Genomic DNA, 14,210 nt, shown 5'->3' with positions numbered 1-14,210 from the left:
TAACAAGCCAGTAAAGAGTTCCTTTTATTTCAAGTTCTTCAGCAGAACACATTACATCACAGTTTCAGGATGGGTTTGCGCCTCTGGGGAAAACAGAAAACTCTACGTTACAACATACCGTCTGTCTGGACAAAATACTGGAATCTTACGAAAAATTCTTTAACTTAACAAAGAACAGAATAACAAACGCTCTGGTCGATGGACAGCCTTATTAGGAACACTTAAAAAAAGTCCACATCCTCGGGAGCATCCAGGTCTCTGTATTCTACAATGTTTCTGGGATCACCTCTCAGCATCCTGCAAGATAACAACAGGAGGTGTCAAGTACGTTCTGTGGGGGAGAGGAGGTGACAGTGATGGGGGGTGACAGTGATAGGGAGGGGTGTAGGGTCTGGAGGGGGTTACAGAGATAGGGAGGGGGTGTAGGGTCTGGAGGGGGTTACAGAGATAGGGAGGGGGTGTAGGGGCTGGAGGGAGTTAAAGAGATAGGGAGGGGGTGTAGGGGGTTACAGAGGTAGGGAGGGGGTGTAGGGGCTGGAGGGGGTTACAGAGACAGGGAGGGGGTGGAGGGGCTGGGGGGGGTTACAGAGATAGGGAGAGGATGGAGGGGGTGACAGCGATAGGGAGGGGGTGACAGTGATAGGGAGGAGGTGTAGAGGCTGGAGGGATTACAGAGATAGGGAGGGGGTGTAGGGGCTGGAGGGGGTTACAGAGATAGGGAGGGGGTGTAGGGGCTGGAGGGGTTACAGAGATAGGGAGGGGGTGTAGGGGCTGGAGGGGGTTACAGAGATAGGGAGGGGGTGTAGGGGCTGGAGGGGGTTACAGAGATAGGGAGGGGTGTAGGGGTTGGAGGGGTTACAGAGATAGGGAGGGGGTGTAGGGGCTGGAGGGGGTTACAGAGATAGGGAGGGGGTGTAGGGGCTGGAGGGGGTTACAGAGATAGGGAGGGGATGTAGGGGCTGGAGGGGTTACAGCGATAGTTTTCCGTTGCAGTTCTTCTGGATTGAACGTTCTCAGTAACACGGGGAGGGGTTGTGTGTGACAGGTGAAAGGGACATCATATGTTTCTGGACAGAGGTCAAAGGTGAAGCTCTAATGCAGCCGAACATCTTTCAGTTGATGCTGAAAGCATCAGGGACTGTCCGAGAATACAGGAGGATATAGATAGACCGGAGAGTTGGGCAGAAAAGTGGCAGATGGCTTTCAATCCAGACAAATGTGAGGTGATGCATTTAGGCAAGAATAATTCTAGAGAGAATTCTACAATGAATGGAAGAGCCTTGGGAAAAGTTGATGAGCAGAGAGATCTGGGAGTTCAGGTCCATTGTACCCTGAAGGTGGCTGCACAGGTGGGTAGAGTGGGCAGGAAGGCATATGGGACGCTTGCCTTCATTAGACGGGGTATTGAGTATAAGAGCTGGCAGGTCATGTTAAAATTATACAAGACATTGGTTCGGCTGCATTTAGAATCCTGTGTACAGTTCTGGTCACCACATTACCAAAAGGATGTGGACGCTTTGGAGAGGGTGCAGAGAAGGTTTACGAGGATGTTGCCTGGTATGGAAGGTGCTAGCTATGAAGAGAGGGTGAGTAGATTAGGTTTATTTTCACTAGAAAAAAGGAGATTGAGGGGGGACCTGATTGAGGTTTACAAAATCATGAAGGGGATAGACAGGGTGGATAGAGACAAGCTTTTTCCCAGGGTGAGGGATTCAATAACGAGAGGTCACACTTTCAAAGTGAGAGGTGGAAATTTTAAGGGGGTACTCGTGGAAAGTACTTCACCCAGAGGGTGGGGGGTGTTTGGAACACGTTGCCAGCAGAGGTGGGAGAGGCAGGCACAGTAGATTCATTTAAGATACGTCTGGACAGATGCAGGAGTAGGTGGGGAGCAGAGGGATACAGATGGTTAGGAATTGGGCGACAGGTTTAGACAGTACGTTTGGGTCGGTTCAGGCTTGGAGGGCCAAAGGGCCTGTTCCTGGGCTGTACATTTTCTTTGTTCTTTGGTGAGAGGTTGCTCACAATAAGGCAAGGGCAAGCACTTGGCAGTGGGGTGGAGGTAGATGGGTACCCACGCCCTGGCATTGATATAGCATCGCCTCTACTCTTGGGGCCTGTCTGGAACCTGGACAAATTCCAGCTAAATCTGTACAAATGCAGCGATAAGAACAAACTCCTACGACAAGGAGCAATACGAGGGTAGGCATGTGTGCGCAGGGCAGGACCACGCTGGCGAGGAGGAGCATGGAACATGCAAACCAAAGCATGTTGCTTCCTGACCGTCCAGGCAATATTTCATCATTGGCAACAGGGAGACTGGGAGAGAGGGTTCTCTCTCATAAACCCCGGGAAATTCTCCAAACACTCAGCCACAGAGGCCAGTGCAACCACTCAAACCCAGACTGTAATCTCCGGGAGTCAAAACGAGTGGCGCTGGAAAAGTACAGCAGGTCAGGCAGCATCCGGGGAGTAGGAGGGTCGACATTTCGGGCAAGAGCCCTTCATCTGGAATGAGGGGGAGGGCCATGGGGGCTGAGAGATAAATGGGGGGGGAAGTGAGATGGGAATGAGGTAGGTTGATGAAGATAGGGCAGAAGGTGATACATCGGAGAGGAGGGTGGAGGGATAGGTGGGAAGGAAGATGGACAGGTCATGAGGATGGTGCGGAGTTGGAAGTTTGAAACTGGGATAAGGTGGGGGGAGGGGAAATTAGGAATCTGGTGAAATCCATATTGATCCCGTGTGGTTGGAGGGTCCCAATGTGGAAGGTGAAGTGTTCTTCCTCCAGGCATCAGGTGGTTAGGGAGTGGCGATGGAGGAAGCCCAGGATGTGCATGTCCTCGGGGGAGTGGGAGGGAGGGTTGGCAGTGGGGTTGGTTTGTGTGTATGCCTGTATGCTAACGGTGAAACATGCTGAGAGCCATTCAGAATCGATCGATACCAAGATTAAAGTGACTGAGTGCAGGGGAGGAGGAAGACTTGTGTTATCTGGAAACCATCAACTTGCTGCAATAGCACACCCTGTACACATTGTAAATCTGATAGCAACTTCCAACATACAGTAACATCAACAAAACTGAGCAAAGCGAAACACAGAATCACTACAGTACATGTTGACAGATCAACTTTGAAACCCATCGCGATCGGAGTATGTAGCCCATCCCGGGCTATCCATCCAAACGGTCAAGTACCCAAAGGAAATGAATAACCATTACATCAGTGAATCCCCCACTATCGACACCGACCAGAAACATCACCAGGCCTGCCATATAAACACAACAGCAGGGCAGAGACGAGGAACCCTGTTGTGGGCAACTCACCACCTGACTCCCCCAAAGCTCAGGAGGGGGAGGGAATACTCCCCACTTGCCCCTGGATGGGGGCAGCTCCAACAGCACTCAAGAAGCTCGACACCATCCAGGGACAAAGCAGCCCCACACCCACAAACACCCCCTCCCTCCCTTACCCACCCCCCCTCAGTAACAGCAGTGTGTACCGTCCCCTCCCTCCCCTTACCCATCCCCCCTCAGTAACAGCAGTGTGTACCGTCCCCTCCCTCCCTTACCCACCCCCCCTCAGTAACAGCAGTGTGTACCGTCCCCTCCCTCCCTTACCCACCCCCCTCAGTAACAGCAGTGTGTAGTGTCCCCTCCCTCCCTTACCCCCCCCCAGTAACAGCAGTGTGTACCCATCCACTCCCTCCCTTACCCACCCCACCTCAGTAACAGCAGTGTGTACCGTCCCCTCCCTCCCTTACCCACCCCCCCTCAGTAACAGCAGTGTGTACCGTCCCCTCCCTCCCTTACCCATCCCCCCTCAGTAACAGCAGTGTGTACCATCCCCTCCCTCCCTTACCCACCCCCCCTCAGTAACAGCAGTGTGTACCATCCCCTCCCTCCCTTACCCACCCCCCCTCAGTAACAGCAGGGTGTACCATCCCCTCCCTCCCTTACCCACCCCCCCCTCAGTAACAGCAGTGTGTACCATCTACAAGATGTCCTGCAGAAACTCCCCAAAGACCCTCAGGCAGCACCTTCCAAACCCACGGCCCCTTCCATCCAGAAGGACAAGGGGCAGCAGGTACATGGGAACCCCACCCCCTGCACGTTCCCCTCCGAGCCCCTCCCCATCCCGACTTGGGAATATATCACCGTTCCCTCAGTGTGGCTGGGTCAGAATCCTGGGATTCCCTCCCTCAGGGACATTGTGGGTCTACCCTCCAGCACATGGACTGCAGCGGGTCAAGAAGGCAGCTCACCCCCACCTCCTCAAGGGGGGGCAACTAGGGACAGCCCAGCCAGACACCCCCACACCCCATGAATAAATTAAAAATGACTCAATGCAAGGTTGGTAGTTCAGTGAGGGAGGGATGGGGGGAGGTGGAGAGACAGAGAGAAAATTCCCCTTTATGGAATATTGTCTCTGCAGATGCTCTAAGAGTTGCTTCCAAGATTTCAGAGAGAAATGGTTCTTGAACAAGTTGGTATGATGGAAAAAATAGACTTTTGGAAGAATGTCGACTTGGGAGAAATGGGAGAGGGAGTAGGCTGTGGGTGGATTAATGTTACAGCACACCCATGTGTGTGTCACGCTGCCGAGCAGACAGACAGATCAAACAAAACCATGGGCAGATTCAGGACAGCCAGCTGAAGGCTTGGTCACTGAGGTAGCTTTTCAGGAGAGAGGGGCTTAGCTTTTGATAAAGGGTGGAGTGTACAAGGGGTCAGAAACTGAGGAGTGTAGGGATCTTGGGAGAGTTCCCGGGATCAGATGTGGCTGTAGAGAAAACAAGGGATGAGGTTTTGGAGGGACATGCAGGTCAGAGAACACGTAGGGCTTCAGTTTGAGCGGTAACAAATGGTTGCTGTCGAACATCAGTACTGACCTGTTCCTGGGCTTCCCTGGGTAGCCTCCCTGCCCTCGGTATGCATCATAGGCTCCACGGCCTCCATACTGAGGAGGGGGATAGGCTGGTCCAGCTGTAGAGGGAGAAAACAACGCAACAGAGTCAACATATTCCTGTCAAACACCGTCACGCTCACAGCAACATAAATATTAGGCCATTCGGCCCCACACATGTCAGCTGTCATTCCCTAAGACCACTGTGGATCTGGCTGTGAGTTTCCTGTCTGCCCTCCACTGTTACCAGAGTCCACGCCAGTTAGCGACAGAGAAACCGAGGCACCTCCCGCTCCCTCCCAGAGAGGAGTTTGTTGGTTTTCTCAGTCTCTCACCCCACGCCCAGTATCACAGCTTTCCCAGGTCCTTTGTAACCCACCTGCACAGGACACATGGAGGACTTGAACACGGACAGTGTGACCCAGTGGTGCACACGAGGACCCCAATCACAGCTCTGCATTCCAATTTAGATATGCTCAGATCATTAACAGCCACCACCAATCTCTCTTAAATATCGTCCGCCATTAACAACCTGACTCCCTCTTTACTCAAACCTCTTTACTCAATGACACACCCTCCAATGTTCTTCCACAGGTTGATGATCCTTAGGAAAACAAAACGGTCTCCACATCTCTGTCCAAAATGGGAGACCATTTCGGTTTCAGTAGTTTCCCATTGTTCTGCATCCTCCAGGGTCCATCCTGGTAAATCCTTACAGGACGTTAAACTTTCCAGGAAGATCACCTCATTGTGTGAAGGCCCAATAGACATGGCATGGCCTTTTAAAGGCAAATCCTTTATCCTTTCTTAATTAAGAACATTAAAACTGTACACAGTAGGCCAGATATGGCTCCCTCAAATCCCCTGGGTAGCAAAACACTCCAGTTTTATATTCCAAAGACACGCAACCCTCAGGGAAACAGATTTCCCCATCATTGCTTTAGGCTGATGTTCCCTGATTTTTAAACGATGATTCTTCCGCAAGAAGAAATGTCTTCTCCACATCCGTCCGGTCAACATCCCTCAGGATGTTTCAGTAAAGCCACTCAAACCCGTCCGCACTCCGGAGGGTAAAGGATGAGCTGGTCTACCCTCCCTCTGACAGAAATTCACTCACCGTAGGTATGACTCTCAAACATTTTCTGAACTGCCTCCAATGCATTCACATTCTTCTGCAGGTTAGATATTGACCAATGGAAAGGAATCTTCCCTGACTTTGGAAAATTAAGACCACCATAGCTCACTGACTAATTCTTTTAAAACCCATCAGGACCTGGTCCCATGTCAAACACAGCTCCAGTAATGGACACAGCCTCACTTCCCTGGTTGTTGTAATTCTGAGTCTCCGCCACACACTCCATCCCTGAGCGTTATTTATTTCCGGGAAGCTTCTCACACATTCGATTGGAGACCAATTCAAAAACTCTCATCAATTCATCCGTGTTAGATACAGAGTAAAGCTCCCTCTACACTGTCCTCCATCAAACACTCCCAGGGACAGGGACAGCACGGGGTTAGATACAGAGTAAAGCTCCCTCTACACTGTCCCCCATCAAACACTCCCAGGGACAGGGACAGCACGGGGTTAGATACAGAGTAAAGCTCCCTCTACACTGTCCCCCATCAAACACTCCCAGGGACAGGGACAGCACGGGGTTAGATACAGAGTAAAGCTCCCTCTACACTGCACCCCACCCCTCCCCATCAAACACTCCCAGGGACAGGGACAGCATGGGGTTAGATACAGAGTAAAGCTCCCTCTACACTGTCCCCCATCAAACACTCCCAGGGACAGGGACAGCATGGGGTTAGATACAGAGTAAAGCTCCCTCTACACTGTCCCCCCATCAAACACTCCCAGGACAGGGACAGCATGGGGTTAGATACAGAGTAAAGCTCCCTCTACACTGACCCCCATCAAACACCGTGGATGGCACGGTGGCACAGTGGTTAGCACTGCTGCCTCACAGCACCTGGAGACCCGGGTTCAATTCCCGACTCAGGCGACTGACTGTGTGGAGTTTGCACGTTCTCCCCGTGTCTGCGTGGGTTTCCTCCGGGTGCTCCGGTTTCCTCCCACAGTCCAAAGATGTGCGGGTCAGGTGAATTGGCCATGCTAAATTGCCCGTAGTGTTAGGTAAAAAGGGGTAAATGTAGAGGTATGGGTGGGTTGCGCTTCGGCGAGTCGGTGTGGACTTGTTGGGCCGAAGGGCCTGTTTCCACACTGTAAGTAATCTAATCTAATCTAAAAAAAAACTCCCAGGGACAGGGACAGCACATGCTTAGATACAGAGTAAAGCTCCCTCTACACTGTCCCCCAGTCAAACACTCCCAGGGACAGGGACAGCACGGGGTTAGATACAGTGTAAAGCTCCCTCTACACTGTCCCACAATCAAACACTCCCAGGGACAGCATGGGGTTAGATAGAGTAAAGCTCCCTCTACACTGTCCCCCTATCAAACACTCCCAGGGACAGGGACAGCACAGGGTTAGATAGAGTAAAGCTCCCTCTACACTGTCCCCCTATCAAACACTCCCAGGGACAGGGACAGCACGGGGTTATATACAGAGTAAAGCTCCCTCTACACTGTCCCCCATCAAACACTCCCAGGACAGGGACAGTACAGGGTGAGATAAATAAAGTCTTCTCAAAAACATGGATGGTTGGGACTCTCTTTCACAAATATCTCTTGGGTAAAGACATTAAGGAGAACGAAAGCAGCTGTGGGTGAGGATGGAAAGCAGTCACGTTGTTGGAAATGTTGAAACAATGCTGAATAATGTACAGTGAGGCCCAGCGTCCTGACAAGAGTTGACTGTGCAACTTGGAAGAGAGATTACAGTGCCCTGTAAAAGTGTCCGGGTGTGACACCACACTGGGCCCCAGTCATCCTGGGCAACGTCGCCAAGTGAAAAGGAAGGTTAAGATCCTACAATGCGCCCGTCCCATCTCCCCTCCATCTCAACGCCAGCTGGATTCCACACAGCTTGGTGAAAGCTGAGTGGAAACATTTTCACCCCCACTCCCCCAGAAAGTGCAGAAGGGTTTGTCTGAATTTGTGGTTTAGGAAGTACAACTAAAGGAAGTCAGATTAGGTCAAAATGATTTGGTCTCTTTAACTTCCGTCTGTTTTCATCTGAAGCAGTCTTCGAATCTGTCTCACACTCAGAGAAATGATTGATAAAGCAAACTGCAGCTTTCAGGTTCCAACGGACTCTCAGCTGGAACACGACCAGGGGACCCGGACAGCAATTTCTCTGGTGGACCGGGGAGTGTGGCTTAAGCAGACAACACTGATGCCCCCACCCACCCCAGTCGGGGCAGGGAGAAAGCCACAAGGGGCAAAGCAGCTCAAGCACCCCGATAAATTGGAAGGGATTGAAGGGACACGTCTCAATGGATCACAATGTGGAGGTGCCGGAGTTGGACTGGAGTGGATAAAGCTCACAATCACACAACGCCACTATAACCTAGCGCTGTGGGATTTTTTAATGCCCTATGTCAGAGCGTGTGAAGTGTGGGGAACTTGCTCCCCCAGAGCATCACTGAGCTGGACAGCGCTGATACCACTGGAGGAGCCCGTGTGATGAACGTACAAAGAAGGGGAGGCCAAGCTGAGAGGCTGGGATGAAGAGGGAAGGGTGGGAGGAGGGGGTGTAAAGCTGAAAGGCCAGCACGGATCGGATGGGCTGAACGACCAGCCTGGTGTCCTGCTGTAAATGTGAAGTAACTGCGTTGTCCAAAGTTGCAGTAACTTCCTGTGGCTCAGTAAGCAAGGGTCGATCTGGTTTCAGACAGCTTACCTGCAAAGCCCATCACGGGGGGGCGTGGCTGGCCAAATCCCAGCAAGCCTTGGGGGGAATGGTGAGGATAACCCAGAGCTGGGTTCAAACCTGGAAGGCAAACACAACAGGGCTGCTTGATTCAGGCACAAAACACAGCATCCCCACCCCACACCAGAGTCTCACAACACACCCGAAACACAGACTCAAACACCACGACGAGAGCAGAGTGAGGATTCAACAGTGATAATAAACCAGGAACCACCACATCAAATATCTAACCCCGTGCTGTCCCTGTCCCTGGGAGTGTTTGATGGGGGACAGTGTAGAGAGAGCTTTACTATCTATCTAACCCTGTGCTGTCCCTGTCCCTGGGAGTGTTTGATGAAGGGACAGTGTAGAGGGAGCTTTACTCTCTATCTAACCCCGTGCTGTCCCTGTCCCTGGGAGTGTTTGATGGGGGGGACAGTGTAGAGGGAGCTTTACTCTGTATCTAACCCCATGCTGTCCCTGTCCCTGGGAGTGTTTGATGGGGGGGACAGTGTAGAGGGAGCTTTACTCTGTATCTAACCCCATGCTGTCCCTGTCCCTGGGAGTGTTTGATGGGGGGACAGTGTAGAGGGAGCTTTACTCTGTATCTAACCCCATGCTGTCCCTGTCCCTGGGAGTGTTTGATGGGGGTCAGTGTAGAGGGAGCCTTACTCTGTATCTATCCACGTGCTGTCCCTATCAGTGTTTAATAGGGGGACAGTGTAGAGGGAGCTTTTCTCTGTATCTAACCCTGTGCTGTCCCTGTGCCTGGGAGTGTTTGATGGGGGACAGTGTAGATGGAGCTTTACTCTCTATCTAACCCCGTGCTGTCCCTGTCCCTGGGAGTGTTTGATGGGGGGGGGACAGTGTAGAGGGAGCTTTACTCTGTATCTAACCCTGTGCTGTCCCTGTGCCTGGGAGTGTTTGATGGGGGACAGTGTAGAGGGAGCTTTACTCTCTATCTAACCCCGTGCTGTCCCTGTCCCTGGGAGTGTTTGATGAAGGGACAGTGTAGAGGGAGCTTTACTCTCTATCTAACCCCGTGCTGTCCCTGTCCCTGGGAGTGTTTGTTAGGGGGGTAGTGTTGAGGGAGAGGCTGATGCTCCCCCTCACCAATGAAGCTGGGTTGTGAAGGAGTACAGATGCCTGTATATACGAGGACCTCACCCAGTGGCTGGGCTCCGGGTGCTGGCGGCTGATTGGATTTAATCTCCGGCAGGGCCGGTCTCTTTGCGTCCATCAGGAAGTGGTTGAAAAAGGAGACCTCCTTTTTAACCTCTTCAATTTTCTCGCTGTGCTTGTTGAAGATGTGTTTCCGAACAAACTCTGGCCCCTGAAGTGAAACGCAGATGGTGAAACACTGCAGGATAATCGGACAGCAACAACACAACAACAGGCATCAGCAACTCTGCAGATTCAACGTTAACCTTTCTGCACGGAAGCCCTGGAGGGCGGAGGAGGATGCCTTAGTAAATGTGTGGAAGTTGTGATCGTGCCTAAGGATGTTGTAGATTACAGAGGGACATAGATAAGCTGCAGAGCTGGGCTGAGAGGTGGCAAATAGAGTTTAATGCAGAAAAGTGTGAGGTGATTCACTTTGGAAGGAGTAACAGGAATTGCAGAGTACTGGGCTAATGGTAAGATTCTTGGCTGTGTGGAGGAGCAGAGATCGCCATGTCCAGGTACATGGATCTTTGAAAGTTGCCCCCCAGGCTGATTGTTCAGAAGGGCATTTGGTGAGTTAGCCATTACTGGGAGAGGGATTGAGTTTCACAGCCATGAGGTTATGCTGCAGCTGTACAAAACTCTGGTGCGGCTGCACTTGGAGTATCGTATACAGTTCTGGTCACCGTATTATAGGAAGGACTGACCGTAGAATGTTACAGCGCAGTACAGGCCCTTCGGTCCTCGATGTTGCGTCAATCTGTGAAAATAATCTGATGCCCATCTAAACTACCCCATTACATCATTATCCATATGTATGTCCAATGACCATTTAATGTTGGAGAGTCTCCCACCGTTACAGGCAGTGCATTCCACCCCCCTCCTACTCTCTGAGTAAAGAAACTACCTCTGACATCTGTCCTGTATCTATCACAACACAATTTAAAGTTATGTCCCCTCGTGCTAGCCATCACCATCCCAGGAAAAAGGCTCTCCCTGTCCACCCTATCTAACCCTCGGATTATCTGATATATCTCACTAAATCACCTCTCAACCTCCTTCTCTCTAACGAGAACAGCCCCAATTCCCTCAGCCTTTCCTCTTAACACCTTCCCTCCATACCAGGCAACATCCTGGTTAATCTCTTCTGAACCCTTTCCAAAGCTTCCACACCCTCCCTATAATGCGGTGACCAGAACTGTACACAATACTCCAAGTGCGGCCACACCAGAGTTTTGTACAGCTGCAGCAAGACCTCGTGGCTCTGAAACTCAATCCCTCTCCCAATAAACACCAACACACCACGTGCCTTCTTAACAACCCCATCAACCTGGGCGGCAACTTTCAGGGATCTATGCACCAGGACACAGAGATCTCTCTGTTCATCTACACTGCCAAGAATTTTACCATTAGCCCAGTACTCTGCATTCCTGTTACTGCTTCCAAAGTGAATCATCTCACACTTTTCTGCATTAAACTCAATTTGCCACCTCTCAGCCTAGCTGTGCAGCTTATCTACGTCCGTCTGTAACCTACAACATCCTCGGCACTGTCCACATCTCTGCCTACCTTAGTGTCATCTACAAATTTACTAACCCACTGAATGTGGAAGCTTTGGAAAGGGTTCAGAGGAGAGTTACCAGGATGTTGCCTGGTCTGGAGGGAAGGTGTTATGAGGAAAGGCTAAGGGAATTGGGGCTGTTCTCGTCAGAGAGAAGAAAGTTGAGAGGTGACTTATTGAGATATATCAGATAATCCGAGGGTTAGATAGGGTGGACAGGGAGAGCCTTTTTCCTGGGATGGTGATGGCTAACACGAGGGGACATAGCTTTAAATTGATGGTGATAGATACAGGACAGATGTCAGAGGTAGTTTCCTTACTCAGAGAGTAGTAGGGGTGTGGAACGCACTGCCTGTAACAGTGGGAGAGTCACAAACTTTAAGAGTATTTAAATGGTCATTGGATCGGCGTATGGATGAGAATGGAATAGTGTCGGTTAGATGGGCTTCAGATTGGTTCCACAGGTCGACACAACATCAAGGGCCGAAGGGCCTGTACTGTGCTGGAATGTTCTATAAGGGCCTGTACTGCGCTGGAGTGTTCTATAAGGGCCTGTACTGCACTGGAGTGTTCTATAAGGGCCTGTACTGTGCTGGAATGTTCTATAAGGGCCTGTACTGTGCTGGAATGTTCTATAAGGGCCTGTACTGCGCTGGAGTGTTCTATAAGGGCCTGTACTGCACTGGAGTGTTCTATAAGGGCCTGTACTGCACTGGAGTGTTCTATACGGGCCTGTACTGCGCTGGAATGTTCTATAAGGGCCTGTACTGCGCTGAAATGTTCTATACAGGCCTGTATTGCGCTGGAATGTTCTATACGGGCCTGTACTGCGCTGGAATGTTCTATAAGAGCCTGTACTGCGCTGGAATGTTCTCTGTTCTATGGAGTGGGAAGCGGGGACTGCTGTTAAACTCGAACAGGTTTGTACATGGTTTGAGCGGGTGGTGATTTGCTCACCTTGAATTTCTTGCCACTCAGAGGGCACAGCCACTTGTCCTTGGCTAGCTCCTGCGTGTTGGCCAGGATAAACTTCTCCACCTCCTGCTCAGGATCCTTCTTCCCCATCTTTGCAGCGTCCTCTTCGGAAAGGCACTCCCTCACACTGAACAACGGCGTCAGTTTCTCCTCAAACAGCTTCTGCCACTCCGCAACTAAACAGGAGCACAGGCCACATTCCCATCACTGCACCCGAGCAGCGCGCGCACACACAGCAAAGGGAGACAGTAACGGAGCGTCACTGCATGAGTAACCCAGAGACCCACCTTCATGCTCGGTTGGGCGGGGGGGGGGGGGGGGGGCATACGGGTTCAAAGCTCACCGGGCTGTCTGGTGGAAGTTGAGGGGTTTGTTTTTCATTTATTCCCTCTTCGGTATTGGCGGCTGGGCCAGCGTACAGAAGGTCTGAGCTATAAGGAAAGGCTGGCACTCTTTCCCGTTGGAGGTTAGGAGGGTGAGAGGCGGCCTGATCGAGGGTACAAAATAACGAGGGTATCGGTAGAGTTAACAGTTGTCGTCTTTTCCCTAGGATGGGCGATTTCAAGGCTAGGGGGCGAGGGTTTAGGTGAGAGAGTTTTTCATAAAGTCATGGGGGCAAATCTCTTTTTCCACAGAGAGTGGACCACGCGTTGAAACAACTTCCAGAGGAAGTGGGGGGCGTGGGTACAGTTACAACATTTAAAAGAACTTTGGCTAAGTCCACAAGGAGGAAAGGTTTTGAGAGATACGGTCAGGAGCAGGCAGGTGGGACCAGTTTAGTTTGGGATTAAGGTCGGCATGGACTGGTTGGGCCGAAGGGTCTGTTTCCGTGCTGAGTTGACTCTATGACTCTATTTACTGTCTGTCCCTGGTTGCCCTTGAGAAATTAGTAGTGAACTGCCCTCTCAAACTGCAATAAGTCAGGAGTAGAACCGAAATGCCGGTACCCACCTCCCCAGAGCACTAACCAGGGGCTGCAGGTCACGAGCCTGGGCCATTACCACAGTGCTAATAAAATACAGAACAATATAGCACAGGAACAGGCCCTTCGGCCCACAAGGTCTATGCCGACCATGACGCAATTCCAATCGAATCCCATCTGCCTGCACTTGATCTGTATCCCTGTATTCTCTACCTGTCTCTGTCTAGTTGCTCTTAAATTCAGCACAGTGGCTCAGTGGTTAGTGCAGCCTCACAGCACCAGGACCCAGGTTCGATTCCCATCTACGGTCAACTGTCCATGTGGAGTCTGCACATTCTCCCCATATCTGTGTGGGTTTCCTCCCACAGTCCAAAGACATGCAGGTTAGGGTGAAGTGGCCATGGGAAATTGTCCCATAGTGTAAGGGCATTAGTCAGGGGTAAACATAGGGTTGGGGAATGGGTCTGGGTGGGTTCCTCTTCGGAGGGTCGGTGTGGACTTGTTGGGCCAAAGGGCCTTTTTCCCCCCCGTAGGGAATCCAATCTAATCTCAACAATCTGATCTAAGCAGCACATTCAGGACACGTACCACCCTGTGTCAAAAATGTCTCTCGCACATCTCCTCTCAACTTCCCTCCTCTCGTCTGAAACCTACGCCCGTTAACATTTGACCTGTCCCCCTGGGGAAGGGAGCCCGACACAATTTGACAGGCTGTGACCACATCGCCCCCTCGGCCTCCAGACACTCGACAACCCAGAGATGTCCTCACGGTTCGAGGCACGGCTTCTAAGACAGGCACAGCCTCGAGGTTACAGGGAGCAGACTTAGGACTGAACTGAGGAGGAACTTCTTCACCCAGATCTGTGGAATTC

General features: G+C 51.4%; 1 protein-coding gene across 3 annotated transcripts in view; it reads right to left on the bottom strand.

Moving 5' to 3' along the window:
* srrt (serrate RNA effector molecule homolog (Arabidopsis)) overlaps nt 1-14,210 on the bottom strand; it is a 53,752-nt gene continuing 39,542 nt past the window's right edge. For all 3 annotated transcript variants that reach the window (XM_060854507.1, XM_060854506.1, XM_060854508.1), the window contains exons 17-21: nt 12,399-12,592; nt 9,884-10,049; nt 8,708-8,797; nt 4,889-4,982; nt 1-297 (exon numbers count right to left, since the gene is read on the bottom strand). In XM_060854507.1, coding sequence (XP_060710490.1) covers nt 222-297; nt 4,889-4,982; nt 8,708-8,797; nt 9,884-10,049; nt 12,399-12,592 — 620 coding nt within the window. In that variant the 3' untranslated portion in view covers nt 1-221. The remainder of the gene's footprint in view (nt 298-4,888; nt 4,983-8,707; nt 8,798-9,883; nt 10,050-12,398; nt 12,593-14,210) is intronic.

This window comes from Hemiscyllium ocellatum, chromosome 44, assembly GCF_020745735.1.
Source record: "Hemiscyllium ocellatum isolate sHemOce1 chromosome 44, sHemOce1.pat.X.cur, whole genome shotgun sequence".
NCBI lineage: Eukaryota > Metazoa > Chordata > Chondrichthyes > Orectolobiformes > Hemiscylliidae > Hemiscyllium > Hemiscyllium ocellatum.
This window is presented reverse-complemented; position numbering and strand designations above follow the sequence as displayed.